Source organism: Mustela nivalis, assembly GCF_964662115.1.
Source record: "Mustela nivalis genome assembly, chromosome: 11".
In the NCBI taxonomy this organism is placed as follows: domain Eukaryota; kingdom Metazoa; phylum Chordata; class Mammalia; order Carnivora; family Mustelidae; genus Mustela; species Mustela nivalis.
Genome location: NC_139030.1, coordinates 67911470 through 67934608, shown reverse-complemented (window position 1 = coordinate 67934608; position 23139 = coordinate 67911470). Strand labels below are relative to the sequence as shown.

The window sequence follows — 23139 nt, the reverse complement described above, 5'->3', positions numbered from 1 at the left end:
TCCGACTCTTCGCAGGAAAGACAAGTGGGTCTGGGGGTAGAGCAGTGTCAAATCAAGCCAAAGGACGATGGGACCTGAGGCTGGCAACACGGCTACTGGTGAGAAAGGAGGTTTGCACCTCCAGCTTCTGAGCCCCAGGGGGCAACATGGGCCGCCAGGACAGGGAGGGTGGCCAAAAACCCGCTCCCTTCCCATCTAGCTAGCACCTCTGATCGCCTGTGAACAGCTGGGAAGTGAGGACAGCAACAGCTGAGATCTGTGCCATCAAACTCTTGTAATTAGACAAGACAAAGTTAAGTTGGTTACAATCTCTGGTGGAGATAAGCACTAAAAGCTTCAGAAGCAAAGGTCTGGGCTGTAGGACTCCACAGAGCCGCAGAGAGGTGCGGCCCCCTCCAGCCCCCCAGGGCACCTGTGTCCTGCTGAGCAAAGAGAGCAGTGCATCAGGAAATAAGGATGCTGAAATGGAACGTGCCTGAGGTGACAAGCAGAAAGGGACAAGCGGCTGTTGGGCATTTTGAGTCCTAAACTGGGAGGGCCGAGGACAGCTCCCTGAGATGTGTGTGGAGGTCACAGCAGGAGGGGTCCCATGAACTTAGGGGTCCCTGGAGAGTTCAGAGCGGGAGGTGCAGGGAGCAGGAGGGTAGCCTGGGCTCCACGTCACCGCTGGAAGCCGTGGAAAGTGCCAGATTTGGGGTCTGGTCTGCAGGCAGAGCGTGGGCTAACAGGTAGGATGTGGGGCAGGACAGCAAATGGTTCACTGCCAAGACAACAGAGAAGGCTAGAGGAGGTATGCTGGTGGTTTGGGCTGGAGGTCCTAATGGCCACACCCTCGGCTCTGACAGCTCACGTCCCATGGTTTGCAGAACAAACAGAAATAGTTGTTTTTCCACCAGCCGTGGCCTTTGAGTTGCTCTCTGATGGGTATACTTGTTGTGCTTGGGGTTGCACGGAGGAAAAGCCTGCCTGTGAGCTTGCCACTGGACTGGCCCGCCTGGCTGTCCTACCATCTGGGTACTCGTCAGTGGACGGTAGGCAGGGCGGTGTGCTTCCCTTCTGTGCTCTCCTTCCTGGGCAGGGCTGCTGAGTGGTACGCTTCCTCCGGGGCCAGCCTGCTGCCTGGAGAGCCTGTGATGGGGCTGCAGTGGCCTCCAGCTCTAGGAAAGAGCCCTCTGTGCCCCTTCTCCTGGGTCCGAGCTGCGGGACTCTGCACTCCTGTTCCTGCTCAGTGTCCACTCCCACCACCCTGCCCCATGGCTCCCATGGTGGCTTGTCAGGGGTGACCCCTTCAAAGGAAGGCAGTGGTGGGAAGGAGCCTAGCCCTGTCCTAGATGGTGCACCCTGTCCCCGGCCGGCCTCTTCCCACCACAGGTCCACAAGCAGCCCCTCCTCTGGGACATGGCCCCACTGGAAAGACCCTGAGGGCAGGAGCCCTGTCCTCCTTGAATCCGCTCTTCTGGACGACCCAGGGAGGGAGAGCTCCTCCACCATCGGGTGCGCGGGAGCACACACAGAGGATGAGACAGAGACAGAGACAGAGAAATCCCCAGACAGACAGACAGAGCTGGGTCTTGCTCTTACCTTCCCTCAAAGTCTCTCTGGGTCACTCTGTGGGAACACAACTGGGGAAGTGAGCATTATCATCTCTACCAGAAAATAGCAAAAAACTATTAACAGACCATTAAAAACCTCCCTCCTGAGCCTGAACTTTCCAGGAAGACAGGTCACAGCCCCCCGAATGTGTGTGAGGGCTGTGGTGGGTGGAGGTGGCCTGGGTAGGGGCCCTGGGACCCTGTCTGTGTGGACACGACAGGGAGTCATGTGTCGCTTGCTGAGGGGTGCTCAGTGGCTCTGTCACACTGTGCAGAGCATGGGATTTGGCCTGACAGAGGAACCGAGGCCTGGAACCCAGCACTGGGGGAGCGGTGAGCAAGCCAAGGGACACTGTGCCACCTGCCACTGCCAGGGCCCCAGGGAAGCCATGAGCATGTGTCTCAGCATGGAGTGAAGCAACCACCCCTGGGGAGAAAGGGCCCTGAGGAGAGAGGAACTAGGGAAGGCGGGCGCCCATGTGGGGCAGTTGGTAGAGCGTCCGACCCCTGATCTCCACTCGTCATCTCAGGGTTCCAGGGTTGGGGTGTGTTGGGCTCTGCGCTCGCAGATCATCTGCTTCTCTCCCTTTGCCTCTGTCCTTCCCCCAACTCATGTTTGTGCACCCTTTCTAAAATCAGTAAGTCTTAAAATAAATAGATGTAGCAATATTGATTTAAAAATGAAAGAACTACAGAAAGAAGCGGCCAGAAAGCACGAGCTGCAGAAGTCAGGAGAGAGCGCCCAGAGCTCCAGCACGTGGAGGCTGGAAGGGGCCTGCGAGACGGCGTGGGACTCCGGGCAGAACCACACCACAGAGAGGACAGGGGAAAAAATAAAGTGATGTGAGAAGGTCAAAAGGCCCTCGTGCCGGGGAGCATGCGCAATGTGCGGCCTGTGCTGGGACAGCAGCCACTCTCCCGAGTGTCTGAGCTCGGAGCCTGGACTGGCACTAGGCCTGCTGCAGGGCGTCCCGTTACCAGAGGACACACACCCACACAAGGACTGCTGCTCACAGCTGCAGGATGTGGATGATCGGCCATAAGAAGGAACGAGGCACTGATGCGAACTACCATGTAGAGGAGCTGAGGGAAAGGAGCCACACATTCAGGCCACACGCCATGGACTCCGGGCACCAGAGACATGAGAGCAGCACATCCACAGAGGCCGACGGCAGAGCATGGCTCCCCGCACAGTAGCGTCCTGCAGAAGCTTCCAGAGCCATACTCATAAGACACAGAGGGTTTTAGAGTCGCCACTACTTTGTCTGACAAACGCGCTATGACTTCACGGCCACACGCTGACATCGGATCTCACTGGTCCACCGAGACGTGGTTTAGGGGTAAGATACACGCTGGATTTCAAAAACTCAAGGCAAGAAAGAAGGACTTCAGACATCTTAATAACTTTTAGGAATTGATAATTACACGTTGAAAATATTTCAGACAATACTGGGTTAAATAAAATATACTAATATTTTTAAAGTTTTTATGTAGGGGCGCCTGGGTGGCTCAGTAGGTTAAGCCACCGCCTTCGGCTCAGGTCATGATCTCAGGGTCCTGGGATCCAGCCCCGCATCGGGCTCTCTGCTTAGCAGGGAGGCTGCTTCCTCCTCTCTCTCTGCCTGCCTCTCTGCCTGCTTGTGATCTCTCTCTGTCAAATAAATAAATAAAATCTTAAAAAAAAAAAATAAAGTTTTTATGTATTTATTTTTCAGTAACCCTACACCCAACCATGGGACTCGAACTCATGATCCCAAGATCAAGAGTCAGATGGTCCTCCAACTGAGCCAGGCAGATGCCCCAAGTTACACAGAATATATTATAAAAGTTATCTTCACCTGTTTTGCTTTACCTTTTTATTTTTAAAAGCAAGCTCTAGGTCCAACAGGAGGCTTAACCTCACGACTCTGAAATCAAGAGCTGCACGCTCCTCTGACTGAGCCAGCCAGGGTCGCCTCTACATTTTCAGTGTTGCTATTGCACAATTCTCAACTGGGTATGAGCTGGATGGCACCACAGTGGACAGTCTTAACACTAACACTCAGGGAACTCTGCTCCTGTGAATTCTGAGGACATTGCAGCTGGACAGCCTTATCCATGGGGAAGTGTCGGCAAAGTGATTCCCAGCAAGTTCTGAATGTGGTCCACAGGAGAACAAGTAGTGGTCACAGGTGGTGAACGGCCCGACCATGCAGGCACTGAAACTGCTGGAAGCAGGGAAGACAGGGAGGAGGCTGTAGGGCAGGCCCACGGTTTGCCACTGAGCAGCAATGTCATTGAGGCGGGCAAACCAAGGCACAGATCAAGTGGAAAGTTTTTATTCTAAAAGCAAAACACCACAGGCACAATATAAAACATAAGGCAGAACGAAGACCAAACACACCAGAAGTCACACATGAAAAGAAAAACCTTTTCAGACTGGATCACAAAGCAAGACCCTCAATTCTCACTGTGAGGCAGAAAGAAGAGTGATTCAGAAAGGCATTCCAGAGCCAGGCAAAGGTGGGCAGTAGGAGAGTAAACATCACAATCTCACTGGGAGGGATAATGAACTTCAGGCCAAAATGCATTAAACCGGACAACAGCTTTGTCAGGATGAATACCCCACCGTCAGTGAGCCCAGCGTGCCAGATGCCGCAGCAGCACTCACAGTCCAGGACCCACGGGACACACACAGATGCTCACAGAAAGCAGTGAAAGGGAGTCCAGCCTGCTCCGTGTCCAGGTGACCTCCACACCTCCAACAACGAGAAAGCTACATCTGGTCAGGGACACAGCACACAACACCTGAAAACTAGGGAGTACACCTTCTTTTCAAGTTCTTCTGGAATATTCATGAAAATGGGCCTTAGAAATGGTCAGAGAAAATCTGTAAGTTTCCAGAAACAGAAACAGAGTTCCTACTATGTTGTCTAATTAGAATGCAGTAAGGCTAGAAATTAAAACGCTATCTGATTTCCCTCAACAATGTTATGCCACAAAAGAGAAGCCAGACACAAACATGCATGTATTCTGATTCCATCTGCGTGAAATTCTAGAAAAGGATGAGGAGTGCCAGCAGCAATGGGAGGGGGATCGGGGTTCAGGGGGGCAGAAGAGAACCCTGGGGATTCTGGATGGGGGTGCGGTCCCACAGGTGTCTGCACCCATCTGAAGTCACGAGGGGAACACCTGAGGGCTGTTTCACTTACTTAAATTGTACCGCAATGAAAACACTCAGAGGCAAAACCAACATAAAACAAAATAAAATAAAACAAAACAAAGCCCGAAATGCTTGGACCTGTTTACTACGTTACTGCAACACAGGGCCAAGGGTGGTCAGGTGACAGCAGCCTAGCCTTCCAGGGCCTCTGGTCCATGCCAGCCAACTGCTGCCCACAGGTGGAGGGCCTTCTGTTGCAAATCTTCTGCTATTTTAAGAAAATCCAGAAATATTGATTTGGGGGGTTAAATATTCCAATGTCTAAAGGTGTAACAACAGGTTGCAGTGTGAGGTGTGAGGCATGGGTTAGCCGGTCAGCGGGGAGCGAGAGCACAGCAGTCCCACACCAGGGCCTGAATGTGCGGACACCCTCCCGACACCCCTCTAAGGGCCCAGGCCCTGAAGGCGATCCTTGGTGGACCCTGGGCCCTTCTGCCTTGGCCCTAATTCACTAGTAAGCGAGAGAGAAGACAGGAAAAGGTGTTCCAGGGAGGGTCCTGTGAAGGGACAGGGAACAGGGGACCACCACCTGGCTAACAAATGCAGACAAACAGAGCCTGGCCTGCAGCCTCTACCTCCTCAGCCTCTACCTCCGGGGCACTGGTACAGGGTCTCGGGACAGAAGAGCTGCCCACAGCGCTCCGCTAGCCTGGGTCAGGCCTGTTTGACTCTGCTGGGTGATGACATCCCCCGGTCACATCTGAGTGCAGATGCTGTGCTGTGGGGGGGGGTCAGGCAGGGGACACAAGGACAGCAGGGGAGGAACTGGGTGAGGTGGAATAGGGGGGCGGCCTGCCTGGGGTGGGAACAGAGGCTGGAAGCCCTGAGAACAGTTGCCAGAACCAGAACACAGGAAGAGGGGCTCAGGAGGTGATGTGGGTCAGGGAACGGGATGAGGAGAGAGTAGGGGGACAGGTGGGTTTCAGATGGAGTCAAGTCCAGCCATGGCTGGAGGAGGATAGGAGAGGGCAGAGGCCATCCCAGGACTGGTCAGAACCCCCGGAGGGGTGAGCTCCACATGGCCATGGCACCTGAACACGGAGTGGGAGGGTGTCCCCAGAAGAGCAGGAGGGAGAGATGGTTGAGGGCCTAACTTCTGCCTCTAACCAGGTCTGTCAAAACTAATCCCATCACCTCCACCATGGTAGGAAGGTGTGCATTGGTCATGTGGCACCTGCATAGGTGCGGCTGGCCAAGCCTCATGGGAGCACGACTCAGTGTCACACTGAGTCTGTCTGTCTGAGCCCACAGAGCCCCTGCGTGGTGGTCATACGACCAGAGGGATGCAGTAGTCACTAAGTGGCAGAATAAAAAATCCTCAAGTGACTCTCTGAAGTCAGAAGCACATTCTGAGCAGAAAAAGGAAGCACCTGCGTGGGGCTGCAGGTGCATGCTATTAAATCCACATCAGGACACACTCCCCTGGCAGCCTGGCTTTCCCCACCGGCACACACGCCCAGCATCCAACACCATTAAACCACGACGTGGCATCTGACTCTGCATTCAAGCTCTGATGGCTCCGAGGATCATGTCAAAGTGAACTCTCCTGGCTGTGTGTCATTTGCTCTAACTGTAAGGAAGGTCACCTGAATAAGGGGCGGCGGTAAACCCGCATGCCTTCCCCAGTGGCTCCCACACCGGCCAGCAATGGGCTGAGCCAGGTTGCTCTTCGGGGTTGGCTCCGCCCCCCTACCCCCCTGCAGGCCCTGCACCTGCACCACCGCCCACTGAGCTGTCTGCCACCATCTTTCCTCTGTTCAGTGAAGCCTTGCAGGGGAGAACCGACAAGTAATTCTGAGACCCACATGTCTGCTTCCAAGAGCCTACAGTGTATCTCAAAATTCATCCAACTAAATCCTTAGGACTTGTGTATTTTTCTCCACGTAAATCATACTTCACTAGAAAAATAAAAGTAAAACAAATAAAAAACATAAAAAATAAGGGATTTAAGCCTATTTGCCACTTTTAACCTCTTCAAGTAAACCGGACACTTTTATATGCATTTTTTTCTTACTGCTTTTTGCTTTTATTAACATCTCAACCAAAATGCAAAAACAAGAATTTAAATTTTCCAAGAAAATTAAATTTTCATTTTTTGGCCTAAGACAGCGAAAGCAGGCTTACCCATCAGTGATGGTGAGTTTTCTGAACTCCAGACACGGTCAAGGTTCTTCAAGGTTGTTTTCTGCCAATTGACGGAAAACGTCTGCACCTGGCTGTTAGCAGCTTGGCAGGAAGTGAATGCCAAAGTGAAGACGGCATTCTGGGAACTGTAGTTCTACCTTAGGACATGGCTCCTCAGAAACCCATGGGAGACCAGGGACCTGGAGGGGACTGACCCTGGGATGTGGGAGCAGATCTAGTCAGATCAGACCATGGTGGGACAGGCAGGGAGTGAGGAGCAGGTCTTCCGCTCTCTGCTGCTTCCCCTGGGGAACACAAAGGAAGCTGATCTGTGTCATGGGGAAGCAGGCAGAACCAGGCACGTAGCAAAAGCTGTTTCTGGAACAGTCCCTCTGGAAACTCCTGATGTGTCCCCTCTGTCTGTCTCCCAGGGGGCTGGTGGCCCACTTATCTTGGCTTTAAGAGCGAATGCTTGGAGACCTCTCTGTCTCCTGGCAAAGGTGCCAGCAGGCAGGTCCAGGATCCCAACGACAGGAAGGGAGCAAACACATTCACTGGGACAGACTGCTTCCCGGCACCTCCCACTGTCACATCGCTGTGTTAGTGACAACAGTTTCCGACATAACACAGAGAGCGCCCAGGCCAAGCAGACACTGTCCTTGCATGGGTGACCTGTTTATTTCCCACTTGCCTGGCACACCGGGGGAGGCTGTTCTGAAATGAGAGCAAGACCCTCACTTTATTTTCCATGAAATGGGAGGAGTGTGTGCACACAGAGAAAAAAAGAAATGACTGGAAGTAGACCATGTTTCTATAAAACACAAAAGACAGGAGACCCAATAATTTTAATTTGCAAAAATTATGGCTGATTACCTACTTAACTCAAAGGTCTCCACTGAAAAACTATTAGAAAGTGATTTTGATAGAATGATTAGTTATTAAAATTGGCAGCTTTCCTACACATTAATAATAACCAGATTTATAACAGGGGCAGGGGCTTCAAGGTTTAACTCTGAACTGTAAAGAGCTTAGAAGCCATAACTCCTGTCCTTACAAAAGGAAAAACAAAGAACAAACTGAAAATCAGTGACTTTGCTTGGACCCATTAGAGAAATGAGTCCCAGGTCTCCCAGAACTTGGAGGACGTGCTCCCCGGGAGCGGATGCAAGCTGATAGAGACCACAGATGGCAACCGGGCAGGAGGCTGGAGCTGAGCACAGGTGGACAAGCATGACAGATACTTTCCTGGAGGCCCCCCGCTTCCAGGGGTCTGACTTCCAGGAACCTAACCAGTTCTCACCATGAGAAGGCAAGAAAAAGGGGCACTGGGTGGCTCAGTCGTTAACCATTTGCCTTTGGCTCGGGTCATGATCCCAGGGTCCTGGGATTGAGCCCTGCATTGGTCTCTCTGCTCAGTGGGAACCCTCCTTCTCCCTCTGCCCACTCCCCCTGCCTATATTCCCTCTCTCGCTGTGTCTCTGTAAATAAATAAATAAAATCTTAAAAAAAGAAAAAAAACCAAGAAGAAAATCCCTTGTCTCTGCAGTGGGAGGGGAAGGAACAGTTCTGAACTAAAGTCAGAGCATTCTCCAAGAGGAAAGGAGGTTCCACATGGAAGATGATCTTACCTGACCTTTATTTACTTCAACTGGGGGCAGGACTTTCCCCACTAGCCCCTCCAGCCTTCCCTTCTCACTCCCCAAAGACTTGTGAAGGTCACAGCCCAGAAACACAGGCCACACAAGGATGAACCTCAACACTGATACTGCAGAGCGTCCCCTTCCCCCACACCACTCCTCAGGGCTCCCGCAGATAAAAGAAGATCAGAGCAGAAAAAGCTCCAGGTGCGCTTGCTGGGAAGGAGTCCTGAGACAAGCAGTAAAGGCTTAAGAGAAATCTGAAGCCACCTAGATTGCATTAGAGGTTAGACACGACCCAACTGCCAGGCAGGCCAACCTGATACCGCAAGCGAAAGGCCTGTTTAGCTCAGCTTCTATTACCTGTTACACCACGTCCACCTTTCAAAAAAACTACAAGCCATGCTAAAAGGCAAGGAAAAAAACGCAACCCGAACAGACAACATCAGAACCTTGACACAGATGAGGCAGTGGTTCTAAAATCCTCAGACCTGGAACTTAAACTGATTCATCTAAGGGTTCTAATGGAAAAAGCACACAACACACATGAACAGAGGGGCTCGGTAGGAGGAGAGGAGGCCAAGGAAGAAGCCAAAGGAAAGGCTGCACACCCAGAGCTGCAGCAACAGAAGTGAAGCTTGGGGTGCATGAGGTCAAAGACAGAGCCGGTGAACCTGAGGATATTCAGCAGAAACTCCCCCACTGAGATGCCAGGAGCAGCACACACAGAATACGGGAGGACTGGGGGACAATTACAAAAGGGATATGTATAGGGAATGGACACAACAGAAATAAAGTAGATGTGTGAAGTAACAGCAAGAAGTTTTCAGAATTAATGTCAGACAGCCAACCACAGATTCAGGAAGCCCAGACAACACCAAGCACAGTAAATACCAAAAAACCTACACCTACCAAAAAAAAAAAAGCTAAATAGGCCTTTCCCTTGAGGTATCAGGTTGGCCTGTTTGGCAGTTGGGTCATGTCTAACCTTTCATATTCAAACTGTCCAAAACCAAAGATGGAGAGTCTTGAAAGAAGCCAGAGGAAACAATTCTCACCCATAGAACAAAATGGGTAAGAATCACAGTGGGTGGGTCATGTAAGCAAACAGGAGTAGAATTCTATATCCAGTGAGACAGCCCTTCAAACACATAAGCTAACTGAGTGGAATTAAAAAGGAACTTTAAATTAGAAACAAGGGGCGCCTGGGTGGCTCAGTGGGTTAAGCCTCTGCCTTCGGCTCAGGTCATGGTCCCAGGGTCCTGGGATCGAGCCCCGCTTCGGGCTCTCTGCTCAGGAGGGAATCCGCTTCTCTCTCTCTCTGCCTGCCTCTCTGTCAAATAAATAAATAATTTAACAAATTTTTTTAAAAGATTTTAAGAACAAAAATTAAAAAGAGAGAAGAAAATAAACTGCCCTTCAAAAGTAAAGAACTGAAGACTTTTTAAAACAAAAACAGAGGGAATTACATGCCCTGTAAGAATTATTAGAGGTTCTTCAGGGAGGAGGACGTAGGACAGAAACCTGAATCTGCAGACAGGAGAGAGTGCTGGAGAAGGAATATGTGAAAGTGAAATAAAATTCTTCCTCTTTCTTCTTCTTTTTAAAAAGGATTTATTTATTTATTTGGGAGGGGAGAGCAGGGGCGGGAACAGGGGAACAGAGTCTGAAGCAGACTTTGCCCCAAGTGGAACCCAAGGCAGGCCTCGATCCCAGGACCCTGAAACCACGACCTGAGCTGAAACTGAGTCGCAACACCCAACCAGCTGCACCTGGCAGGTGCCCCCCTCTTACTCTTAACTGACCCAGCAGATAAATGTTTGTTCAGATTAATGATAGTGTGATTACAGCACATGGACAAAGCAAATTAATGACATCAATTTGAGGAGGGATGAGAGAGAGAAACTGGCGTGGACCTGGAGAAGCTGCAAATGACTCCACGGTACCCATGAACAAAGTTCCCGCAAGAAGTAAAGCCTACCTGCTAAGGAAGGGGGACCTCACGCGCAACGCTCAGTCAAAACCAGAGAAGGAGGGCAGAGACACAGAAGAAGCCAACAGGAAGTTGTTATGGACAGGATAGGTACTAGTCCAAGCTGAAGCAGGAACCACTTTAATGTGAGTGGTCCAAGTACACCAGTGAAAAGATGGAGACTGTCAGAGTAGACTGAAGAAAAAGACCAACTATATATCATCTAGAAGAAACACACTTCAAATATAAAGACATAGATCAAAAGCACAGAGACAGAGAAATATCTGTCCTACTAGCACAAATCAAGAGAGAGCTAGACGAGCTGTATTAACTTCAGACAAAGCAAACATTGAGACAAGAAAGATTATCAGTAGTAACAAGGATCGTAATGTAATTAATAACCAAGGTGTTAATGCTCCAAGAAGACGAGGGTCCGTGATGCCTGCATACGAGAGACAAAGACTGACAGAACTGTAACAAGAACAGACAAATCCACTGTAGGGCTGGAAACTTCAATGCTCCTCTGTCAGGAACTGGCAGATCCAGCAGCAGAAAATCAGGAAGGACTTGAACTCAACCGTATCATCCATCACTGGTCTATGAGCTGTTGTGATAGGTAACTTCTGTGTCCGTTTGAAGGGGCTAAGAGAGGCACTCAGAGCTGGTAAAACATTACTCCTGGGTGCATCTGTGAGGGAGTTTCCAGAAGCATGTGAATTGGTGAATGGATTAGAGAAAAGGCCCTCCCCTATGCGGGTGGGCACCGAAGGGAAGGCTGGAATAGAACAAAAGGGCAGAGGAAGGGTGAATTTGCTCTCTGGTTGAGCCGGGGTTCTTCTCAGTCCTAGGACATCAGCGCTCCCATCTTCAGACTCAGTCAGACTCAGATGGAGACTTATACCCCATCCACTCCCCCCGACAATGCTCAGGCCTTTCAAGAGGGACTAAATTATGCCCCCAGCTTTTCTGGCAGTCCCCATCCTGCCATTCATAATCATGGGGGCCAGTTCCTATAGTAAATCTCCTATCCTCTATGTGTGTGTATATAGAGAGACACAGATACCTACATAAACATATCTATCTAGCTACATCTACATCCTCCATCCTACTGGTTCTGTTTGTCTGGAGAATCCTAACAACTACTTCATCCAACAGTAGACACATGTTCTTCTCAAGCTCACATGGAACATTCACCACAACCATAAAACATATCTTCACAAATTTAACAGATTAGAAACCAAGCAAAGTCTATCTGGGACCACAAAAGAATTAAATTGGAAGAAAGTAACAGCAAGGTAGTAAAAAAATCACCAAACATTTGTAGATTAAATGAGATACTTCTAAATAATAGGTGGGTTGAGAAATAAAAAATTATTTGAACTAAACAGAATTAAAAATATACCTTATCAAATTTTGTAGGGTGTAGTAAAAGCAATGTTTAGAGGAAAATTTACAGCACTGAATGAGTATACTAGAAAAAATATCTAAAATCAACAATCTAAGTTTCCACCTTAGGAAAGTGGGAAGAGAAGAGCAATTAAGTTGAAAGCAAGCAGAAAAAAAAAAAAAAAAAAATTAGAATAGGAACCAATAAAACTGAAAACAAAGACAAACAGTAAAGTGAACATCAAAGATTTTTTTAAAAGATCAGTAACATTGATAAACGTCAAGTCCTGTTAACTAAGAATAGAGAAACAGGACAGAAAATACCAATACTATAAATAAAAAAGGGCCATCACTACAAATCTTGTGGACATTAGAGGGTCAGTCAGAGGGGAATACGAACAACTCTATGCCCACATATTTGATAACTTAGGTGAAATGGACCAATTCCTTGAAAGATATATACTACCAAAACTCACATAGAACTAATAATCTGAATTGGCCTATATCCCTCAAAGAAATTAAATAAATAATCTTCCAAAACAAAAAGCACCAGGTCTAGATGGGTTTATCAATGAACTATACCAAAGAATTAAGGAAGAAGTTCTACAATTCTCTACAATCTCTTATAGAAGGTAGAAGCAGAGGGAATATTTCCTAACTCATTCTATGAGATGCACAGTATTGTAACACCAAAACCAGACAAAGACATTATAGGAAAGGAAGCTACAAATATCTCTTATGAACACAGATGTAAAAATCCTTAACAAGCATTCAGCAAATTGAGTCCAAAAATGTAAGAAAGTGAATTATACACCATGACTGCGGGGTTTATTCCAGGTGTGCGAAGCTGGTTCAGCACTCTATAATCCATTAATGTAACTCTTCACACCAAAAGGCTAGAAGGTAAACCACATAATGACATCAGTAGATGCAGACAGACTGTTCGACAAAATCCAGTACCCATTCTTGATAAAAACTCTTGATAAACTAGGAATAAAAGGGAACTTCCTAATAAAGAGTATCATCAATAAAGCCTTACAGCTAACATCATACTCAATGGTGAGAAACTCAAAAGCTCTCCTGCTAAGATCAGCACCACTCATAGTCCACAATGTGCTGAAAAAATCCTACTTGATATAATAAAAAAGGAAATAAAAGGTTACAGGTTGGAACAGAAAAAATAAAACCATCTTTGTATCCAGATGACATGACTATCAACGTAGAAGAAAAAGCTCCTGGAATTAATGAGCAATGGCAGCAAGGCTGCAGAATACAAGGTTAACATATAGTTGTTCTCTCACACACCTGCAAGAAACAACTGGAATATGAAACTCTGATGAAAATAAAAGATCAAAATAAATGGACGTGTAGTCCACGTTGATGCACCAAAGGCTCAACACTGTTAAGATGTCAGTTCTTCCCTCGTTGGTTTATAGAGTCAACACAATCCCAACTTCAAAATCCCAGCAGGCCATTTCCTGGAAATCAACCAGCTGATTCCCAAGTTTATATGGAGAGCCAGAAGACCCAGGACAGCCAACACAACACTCATGAAAAAGAATAAAGTTGGAAAACTCACAATCCCGTATATTTCAAGACTTACCAAAAGCTACAAGCTACACTAACCAAGACAGCATGATCCTGACGAAACAGGAGCTACAGAGATCAGCACAATGGAGAGCCAGAAGGAGAGCCACACTAATTCATGCACCTCATTTTTGACCAGGGAGCAAAGGCAACTTGATGGAGAAAAAGTTAGTCTTCTCAACAAATAGTGCTGGAACTAGACACCAACATTAATATAAGTAAGTGGAAACACATTCTAGGTTTATAGAAACTTGACATTGTTCAAGGGTTGCTACTAAGCAAAGCAATGTATGGATTCGATGCAATCTCTATCAAAATCCCAATAACGTTGTTTGTAGAAATAGAAAAATCCATTGTAAGATTCACAAGGAACCTAAAGGGCCCCAGAACAGCTAAAACGTTCCCGAAGAACAAAACTAGAACACTCCTACTTCCGGATTTCACAGCTCACTACAAAAGCTACGGTAGTAAAAAGTGTGGTGTCAGCATAAAGACAGACATACGAAACAATGGAACAGAATACAGAGAACTGGAAATAAACCCTTGAATATGTATGGTCAACTGATTTTTGACAACGGAGCCATGACCATTTAACAGAGAAAGAATAACGTTTTCAACACATGGTGCTGGGATAACTGGGGATCCTATGTAACACCATGTATAAACATTTACTCAAAACAGATCAAGAACTTCACTAAGACCTAGAACAATAAAGCTCTTACAAGAAAACAGCACAAAAACTTCACAGCCACAGACTTGGCAATGATTCCTCAGGCACCACACTAAGGGCACAGGGAATACAAGAAAAAAACAGACAAACTCGACTTCATGAAAATTTTAAAAATTTGTACATCAAAAGGTACTACCCACAGAATAAAACGGTACCCCAGAGAACGGGAGAGATATTTACAAATTCTATTTCTGATCAGAGATTGATGTTTGCCGCAGAGAGAGAAGTCCTAAAACTCAGCAACGGGTACAGGAAGAACCCAACTCATAAATGGACAATTGAGACTTTTCTCCAACGACACACAAATAGCCAACAATGCATGAGAAGATGTTCACCATCACCAATAATTAGGGACACGCTCACCAGAACTGCAGTGAGACAGTGTGTCACACCCACAAGAATGGCTGGGATCAAGCGGACAGAAAACAGCTATTGTCAGTGAGGACGCAGATGGAGCCTGTGCTCTGCTGGGGGAACGTTAAGACGGTGCAGTCGGCATGGAAAATAGCATGGGGTTCTCAAAGGAATTAAACAGAATCACCACAGGATCCGGCAAGTCCACTTCTGGGTACTTACTCAGAACCACAGACAGTAAGGTCTGGAAGAGGTCTGCTCACAGCAGCACCGCTCATGATGGCAAAGATGCGGAGGCAGCCCACATCTGGCGCGAGATGAGTGAATGAGCATGATGTGGTCTGTTCACTTGAAGGAATACGCAGATTGAGCCTTAAAAAGGAAGCAGATTCTATAACACGCCACAATGTAAGGACATTATGCTAAGCGCAATAAGCCAGTGACAAAAGGACAAATACAAGGATGGTTCCTCTTACACGAGCCACTCAGAGTCGCCACTCAGAGTCGTCAGGATCAAGCAAAGAAAGCAGAATGGTAATGCCGAGGGCTGCAGGGAAGGGAGAGGACAGTCACCGCTTTACAGGTATCAAGTTTCAGACTGACCGCAGTTACAGGATGGACAGTGGCGACAGCTGCACAACCATCTATATGTACTTAATACCTCGGAGCTTGACACTAAAAAATGGCAATTTACGATGGTAAATTCTTTATGTTCTGTATATTCTAACTCAAAGTAAAAAAAAAAAAAAGGATAAAACAAAGAGCCATCGAGGCACAAAAAGACAGGAAACTTAAATATACACACATTGCTCAAGTGGAAGCAGACAATCTGAAAAAGCTGTCTGTCCACCCCACAGGGTCCATACAGGCCACGTATTCCACCTATAGGACATTCTGGAAAAGGCAAAACAACAGAAACACTAGAAAGACCAGTGGTGCCAGGGCTTAGAAGGGAGCACAGGGATTTTTAGGGTGACGGTAGATCCGTGAGGGTACTGAAGTTCCCCTTGTATCACAGTCCAAGCACAAGACAGTGCACTTTGACCTGCACGAAGGACTTCAGTCACAGCCACGTATCAGGGTTGGGTCCCAACGTGCAGGAAGTGAACCTCTGGGCTACCAGGTGGGCCAGCACAGGTGGTCAGGCAGCTTGGACAGAAACCGAGGCAGGAGGGGTGGACACCTCCCTGCAACACCCTGTGAGAAGAAGGCCAGTCAGCACCAGCTTTCTGGAGGGCAAACCTCTCTACCTAGAACCTGCAGGCCCCAGCCAAGCTGCCCTGTTGCACAGAATCTGTCCAAAGACAAAGGATCAGCTACAAATAAAGGGCTGAATAAACACGTGGACGGCTCCTTTGACAAAAAATCCCAAAAAGTTTCCTTCACTGACCACAAATTCATGATAGCACTGGGCACCACTAAGACAGAAGACACTTTGGGTCAGGAGTCCAGACAGCCCCCAGAGGCCATGCTCAGGAAGCAGCTCACCCTCCTCACCCCTCACACTGCCATTCCCCAACACCTCTTGCATCTTGTACCCCCACCCCCAGCGACCAGCCCCACCCTCCAAGGAGCATTGGGGCAGAGGTGCAGGTACACCCAGTCCACCAACCTCCTCCCCAGGCAACTTTGGGGGCCCCAGCACACTCCTTTTGGCTCTCAGGACTCCACCTCTCCATCCTACCCACCAAGCACAGCTGCTTGCTCATCTCCACCTCGCAGATAAAACTTGCCCCTGGAGGCATGTTCCTCTTGTTCCCCTTCGGTTACTGTACAGGGTCCAATCCTTCCTGGCTAAACCTCTTCACCAAAGTGCCTCACCCCTGCCCCGCCTTCACCAGCCCTGGACCGGGCAGGATTCCCACTGCTCCAACTAGAAAGTGATCACCAGTGACCCCATGTGGTTGAGGCCAGCCCTCTTTTCTCCTTCTGATCAGGGCTGGATCCAACCCCGCTGAGCAGCCCTCATCTCCTCTCCAGGCTGCCATGACCCCACATTCCCTCTTTCACTCTCTCCTCCTAAGCCCTCTCCCGCCACCCCTCCACAAATATGTCCTGCTCCTAAGCTGGGCTCTGGCCCCGTCTCCAGCTATAGCTTCTCCAGAAAACCTCATTCTGTCCATGGCTTTAAATGCCCAACCTCATCCTGACACCGCAAACACAACGAAACTTTAAAAGGACAGGTGTGGGCCTGGGGCATCAGCAACTAAGGAGCATCTCAAACTCAATCCTCTCAAAGTTTTACTGTGCTAGGAGTTCCAAAAATACCATTAGATACTCCCCGAGAAGAAGAAACATTTGGATACAATAAATGGTGATGAGCTAAGTAACAATCAGATGGGTCCTTACATCTCATTCCAGCTGATATGGGGAAGCTGGAACTGGGGAACCAAGATCACACACAGTCCCAGCCAGCAGAGTGCAGGGGAGGGGGTGGGGGGAGGGAGCACAGCAGCTGGTCAGGGTCAGCTCCAATGGTTACAGAGATGAGCCTCAGTGATCCTTAGTAAAACCTGACAAGACACCCACTAGAAGAGCAGAAAAGGAGACGAGAAAAACCTAACAAATTAAAAAAGTAAAACCATAGGCACAGATTCCAAATAATCAATAATCCCAGGTAAATGGATTCAAAGGCTCTATAAAAAACACAGACCCGCAGACCAAGTTAAAATACAGCTAACAAATAAAGGGCCATAAAGGAGTTCGGAAAATAAGGACATAAAGAAGTAACACTTCAATGGGGACAAAAAAGGGGTGCTCCATGCTAATAATGGTCAGGAACACCTGGGCATATATTGCAGGGCAGGGAGCTGGCCAGCAGACTCCATGCTCTCTGGCAGGGACCAAGGGACTCAGGAAGTCACGGCACAGATCTGTGGACGTGCAAGCTGGACCCAGGCTCAGAGGCACAGAAAACAACATGACCAACTACTGGGGCTGATACATTTCTACTCAAACCACAATGAACAGTCACAAAAACAATCTGAGTCTCAACCAGCACAAAATCCCAAGAGTGAGCCCCCAAAGCAGCTACCTTTATGTGACCAAATCACTGGGCCTTAAAGCAATAAAGTTTACAAGTAATCACAAAAAAGGGAGGGGGCCACAGGTGAAACAGGTGAGGGGATTAGAACACACTTATCTTGATGAGCTCGGAGTCTAGTCTCCGGTTGTTGAATCACTCTATTGTACACCTGAAACTAATACAACACTGCATGCTAATTATGCTGAAACTTAAAAAAGAATACGATTTTAAATAGAATATTTGAATCTGTCGGGAAAAAAAAACCCTACAAAAATTAGCTCCCCTTCCACAACCCATCCATCCACTTGAAAAACTTCCAAGCCCTTCTAAATCACTCAGTTAAAAAAGGGAGTAAGGACTGAACCGAATATTCAGAAACAAAAAGCAATGAGAGCAGCATGAGACAAATCCTCGTGGGGACCAGTGGGATGGAAGCAGCGAAACACCTTGGATGGCAGGTATCAGGAAACACAAGCTGCACACACAGAAGCTAAACGCATCCCTCCAGGGGCCAGAACAAGAGAGTTAAACCAGAAAGTAAAAGAAGCGAGGATTAATGAAGTGGAAACAGCAATGCGGCCTTGCTCGATGGAGCGAAGGGTTAGCTGTTTGGAAAGTCCTGTGACCGCGTCAGACCTGGGGAAGTCTGACCAAGAACAGAGGAAGGTACCAAAGTAGTATCCGCTATGAGAAACTATAAAAACAGCTTTAAAATGCTAGCAGACTAGTACCTCAGGGGTCCTCCACTGCAGGGGTCCTTCCCCCAGCGTGCATTACAGAAAAGCACAGGATGGGTCTCTTTTTTCGTTTTTTTTTGGTTGTGTTAAGAGTGGTTGCCCAGGGGTCCAGGAGGTCCTGAACATCCTGTCACACTGACAGCCTCCCACCCCCACCCCCGGAGTGTTCATTCTGTCGGGGAAAACAAATAGTGATCCAGATGAAGCGAACATAAGCTGGAAAACATCCTTCACGGACACACAGCAGGTAAAAGATACTATACTCAGAATGCAAAGAATATCTTAAAACCAATTTTTACAAGCACTAAGTAGTAAGAAGAAGAGCTGAAACAGAGCCAATAAACACACAATGGGTTGGTTAGATATGTACCCAACCCATCAGTATCAGTACAATGACATGTATGAAAAAGCACAGAAAATAAGTTACATAGGAAACTTTAAAAAAGACCAAAAGGTGGGAGGTGAGAAATGGCGACTCTCACCACTTCTTCGCCCATATACCCCTGTAGTACTTTAAGTTCTAGAACGAATATATTCTACTATAAGAGACACTTAAAATTTTAAGGAAATTATTAATGTTCAAAATGACGTAACTTCATGTATATTCACTAAAATACAAACAGAAAGAAACTCCCCGTGATTTTCAGACCCTCCTACCACTCTTCTGACAGCTGGCTCTGTCTACATTCTGCAATGGGACACTGACGGGGCTAGCGCTGGGGTGAGCGTGAGGCATGGAGTGGAAGTGGCCTTGCCGGTCCCCATGGGACACGGCGCAGCGAGGGGCTCTCACGGCGCAGCAAGGGGCTCTCCTGGTGGCCACGGAATGCCTCCCCTCTCACGGGCTGAACCCTCACGGCTCCAGATGCCCCTCAAGTGCCCCGGAGCAAAGGAAGCTTGCAACGGGGGCTCCCCCTCTACCAAATACAGTGACCAGCGGAGCCTCCTCCCGAGGCAGCCGGGCGCTTGCAACACACAGGAGTGCTCGGGAACCATGGGCCATGCAGCCCGCAACCCATCCCCATGTGTGGGCGCGCGAGGCTCTGGTACTAACCCCGGCTGAAGGGCAGCAGGCTGCTCAGGTAGGGGAAGCTCACTCTCCGCAGCTCGTCCAGCTTCTCCTGCAGCTTGCGCACCTGGCTGTCGGAGCGGCTAACCCTCTGGCGCAAGCTCTTCAGCTCGCCGTTCTTCTTCTCCACCTGCTCCCGCAGGCAGCACACCTGGCTCTTGTTCTGTCGGGAGGAGAAGCAGTAGGAGTGCAGCGAGTCGATGAGCTTGCAGGCGCCTGATGCTGACAGGATGACCTCGTTGATGGACATGGGGCTGGCGTCGCTGTGCTCGCTCTGGACAGCCTCCGCTGCTGGCTTCGGAGTGACGTCTGTCGGGGGGGCAGAGGGGCCCTGGGAGGGCTTCTGAGGCGTCGCGGTGAGTGATGAGCTCGGGGGGCTCTGGGCCAAGCCCTTGTCGGGCCCCAAGCTGCTCCCGCTGCAGCCAGGCTCCACGTCTCTCTTCAGCCTCTTTCGGTCAACAGGCTCTCGGGGCACAGACGCCCTCTCTCGAGTGTGCTTGGAGGAGAAACTGTAAGAATGCAGTGAGCCAATAAACTTGCAGGCCCCAGAACCTGGCGGGGTAAAGTCATCCACGGAAATGCCGCTCTTATCCACCAGACCACCATCAGGGGCGGTGGCGGTGCTCTCACCACTGGCCTCCACCGCAGACGTGTCTGCCTCTCCCTGACTGCCCGCCGCCGCCGCCACGCTGGCCAGACCATCGCCTGGAGCTCCTTCCGGGGCCTGCCGCGTGCGCTCCTGACTGGCGGCATCCTGGGAGGCCCTGGGGGCAGTCTCACCCTGCAGTGCAACTTGCTTTGCCTTTCGGGACCCTGGCTTGGCCATTGGGTTTTCCCCTAAGGACGATGATGAACCTGTAGCTCCTTTCCCGTCTGCCCCGCTCGCGTGTCCCCTCAGGCCCCCTGAGGACTTTCTGGTGACCTTTCTCCTCGTGCGGCCATGACCTCCGGTGCTCCTCTTCTTCTCGGGCAGGTGGAAAATGGAGGGCACCGCCGTGGGCTTGAGCAGGCGATGCTGATCCTCCAGCCTTTTGGAGAAGCTGTCTTTGGTGAAGTGTTCACTACAGAGGAAAGAATACTTAGTGGGGGTCCAGTTATCCCTCTGAACAGCTTTTAACCACTGGATCAAACGTTTTGAGTCCTTTAGGGGGAACCTGTAGGCAAAATGACAACAGAATTAGAAAAAAATATTTGCACGTCTCCTCCCAAATTTATCAACTATAAAGGCAAAACAAGTGTTTCTGTAAATACCCGATCCTGTATTGACTTCAGTCATTTAAAATGTTAGTAAAAATTTAAGGAACACCTACTTGGAAGTAAGCATGAGACAGAAAGATGACAGGCTCACTGCCCACCCTTAAGGCACTTAAAACTGGTAGGGCAGATAGAGGATGAAGGTAACCCCTCCCAGGCTTTGGTCAATGCCCGGTACGAGAGGTCACAAAGGATAGCACCCAACAACAGGAAAGCCTTCAGGAAGCCCTGGAAATAGCTGCTAGAAACACACAGCTGAACAACCTTCCTGGTGTGTCTCTGATGCAGGCTGGGTGCTAAGGCAGGGGTGGTTGGTTCCCCTGCTTAGAAGCCAGGCCTGGCCCTGGGCCGCAGAGGGGGAGCAAGGAAGCCAGAGCCTCTGTGCTTGAGCCCAGCCTGAGCCATGACTCAAGAAGCTGAGCTAAGAGGAGGTCAGACTCAAATGCTGTAGTCCCCCGTTCTTGCTACAGTCCCAGTGCCAGGAGGAAAACTGCTTTTTGAAAAAGCAACCAGCTCTTGGAAAGTACTGAATAGGATACTTAGTAATCACTTCTTCTCAATAAAGCAAGATCTCTTTAAAAAACGGGAAGGAAACTCTATGCAGGGGTGGGGTGGTTAGTCAGGAGGGCTATCTACTCACCTGAGGTCCTCTAACCCACCTGTGGCCACTGTGGACCAGAACCAGGACCCAGACAGATACTAACTCCCCAGAAAGCTCTGTGCAACATGACCTTCCACACTTCCTCAATGTTCTGGGAGCCCACTTCTCCAAGACCCCAATTCGCACATCCTTTGCCCCATGCCAGCAAAGACCATTGTGAACGCCAAGGACAGCCTTCTGTGCGGCGGTCTGCCTGGCTTTTGAAAGCAGTATCAAAACTTTACCGGACAAAGGCTCTGAAGGAAACTCAAGAAAGCACAGTGGCTGGCCTCCAAAACAATGTATTACCAGTTCCTTCGATAGATTGTAACAGTGTGAGAGAACAAACCACTGAGAATTTCCAATGAAGCTACAGGTAACATGCCAGTCCAGTCTCCAAAAGCTAACTCCCTGTAACCCACAACAGAAATGCCCTTGAGGAAGCTTTCCAGGCTTAACTCCTGAAGCCCTCAGGAAGGGAACCGGGACAGAGAAAGCAGAGCCCTCTCCCTGTCTTGGCGACCGAGCAAGAAGTGGCCAAGAGGGCCCCAGCAAGCGTCCGGCGGGCGGCGGAGGAGCCGGCCTCGCCCTGCCCCAGGCAGGATGTCCCCGGACGCCCCGCAGCGCGGCAGGGCCACTTCTCCCTGCGATGGCGAGGACCCTGCCGGTGGCAGAGCTCGTGGGAGCGCCTGTCCGTCCCGAGGTACAACCTGCGTTTGCTCAGCCACACTCCCGATGGCACAAATCAAGGCAGGCTCGCTCGCGATCAAAAGAGCACAAAAGTCACAGCAAATGCAAGAGGACAACTGACCCAAGAGCGTCTCCAGAACACACTGGAGACTGGTGGTACCAGCACGAATCAATGGAGCGCAGGGTGGCCGCGAGGTTGGGGGGAGAGGGCGGTGGTGGTGGCTGTACGGTGGGCGCCGGGGGGCCGAGGGATGGCCTCCGGGTGGTCTCCTAGTCGGCGTGGGGTGGGCGCCGGGGGTCGGAAGGATGAGGGGCTGGGGAGCGGGGGGCCGCCGGGAGCCGCGGAGTGGGGGCGCCGGCCGTCGTGGCCCGAGACGCCCGGCCCAGAGACGGCGGCCCGGGCCAAGGTCACACAGCGCCCGGCGCTGACTCACTCGCGGGACCAGCCCCCAGGCCCGGCGCACCGAGGCCCTCCCGCCTCGGGCCGGGCTGCGCGGCCTCAGTTTCCCCGCGGTGCCGGGCCGAGCCGGGCCGGGCCGGGCGGGGGCGTGGCCGGCGGGCCGCGCGGGCGGCGGGCCGGGCGGCGGCGGGCGGAGCCCGGTTACCTGTGGAAGGAGACGGCGCGCTTCTCCCCCTTGCCCTGCCGGTTGGAACAGTTCGCGGCCGCACAGCAGATCACCATCTCGGGCCTCAGGCCGCCGCGCCGCCGCCAGGCTCCGGCCCTCGCCTCGCCGCGCCGCGCCGCGAGCGGGACCGCCCCGAGGGGAGGGCGCGCGGCGACACGGCTGCGGGACGTGGGAGCCGGCCGCCGCGGCTCCCGTACGGCAAGATGGCGGCGCACGCCCTGCCACCCGGCCGTCCGGCCGCCCGGCCGGGACTCGGTGTGCCGGGGCTCCCCAGTACCCGGCTGGGCGCAGCCCGCAGCTCGCGGCGTCGGAGGTGGGCGGGGGCGGCTCGGGCCGGCGGCCCGGTACAGCGGCATGGCGCACTGGGCCGTCCGTACGGCAAGATGGCCGCGCCGGCGTCCGGGGCGCACGAAGGGTTAGCGTGCCCTCCCCGTGGCCCCACCGCCCGCCCGCGTCTGCCTTCGCAATCCCCACGGGTCGCTGTCGGGGTGCCCGGAGCTAACGGGCAGGCCGC

The 23139-nt window shown here is 50.5% G+C and overlaps 1 protein-coding gene and 1 long non-coding RNA gene across 6 annotated transcripts in view; both read right to left on the bottom strand.

Annotated features, from left to right (window-relative positions):
• Positions 1 to 23093, bottom strand: part of THAP4 (THAP domain containing 4) — a 40309-nt gene extending 17216 nt beyond the window's left edge. The window contains exons 1-2 of one of the 5 annotated variants that reach the window (XM_082689653.1): positions 22605 to 23093; positions 19401 to 20569 (exon numbers count right to left, since the gene is read on the bottom strand). In XM_082689653.1, the coding sequence (XP_082545779.1) occupies positions 19401 to 20569; positions 22605 to 22981 (1546 nt within the window). In that variant the 5' untranslated portion in view covers positions 22982 to 23093. Of the gene's footprint in view, positions 1 to 6918; positions 7455 to 8546; positions 8796 to 19400; positions 20570 to 22120; positions 22262 to 22604 lie in introns of those variants that run through there. The other 4 variants (XM_082689654.1, XM_082689657.1, XM_082689656.1 and 1 more) reach the window with 4 other exon arrangements.
• Positions 14807 to 16398, bottom strand: LOC309843819. The gene is made up of 3 exons (XR_014300356.1): positions 16273 to 16398; positions 15061 to 15131; positions 14807 to 14956 (listed from the first exon to the last, which is right to left on the bottom strand). It is a non-coding gene; the product is annotated as an uncharacterized lncRNA (long non-coding RNA).
• Positions 23094 to 23139: the final 46 nt, after the last annotated feature.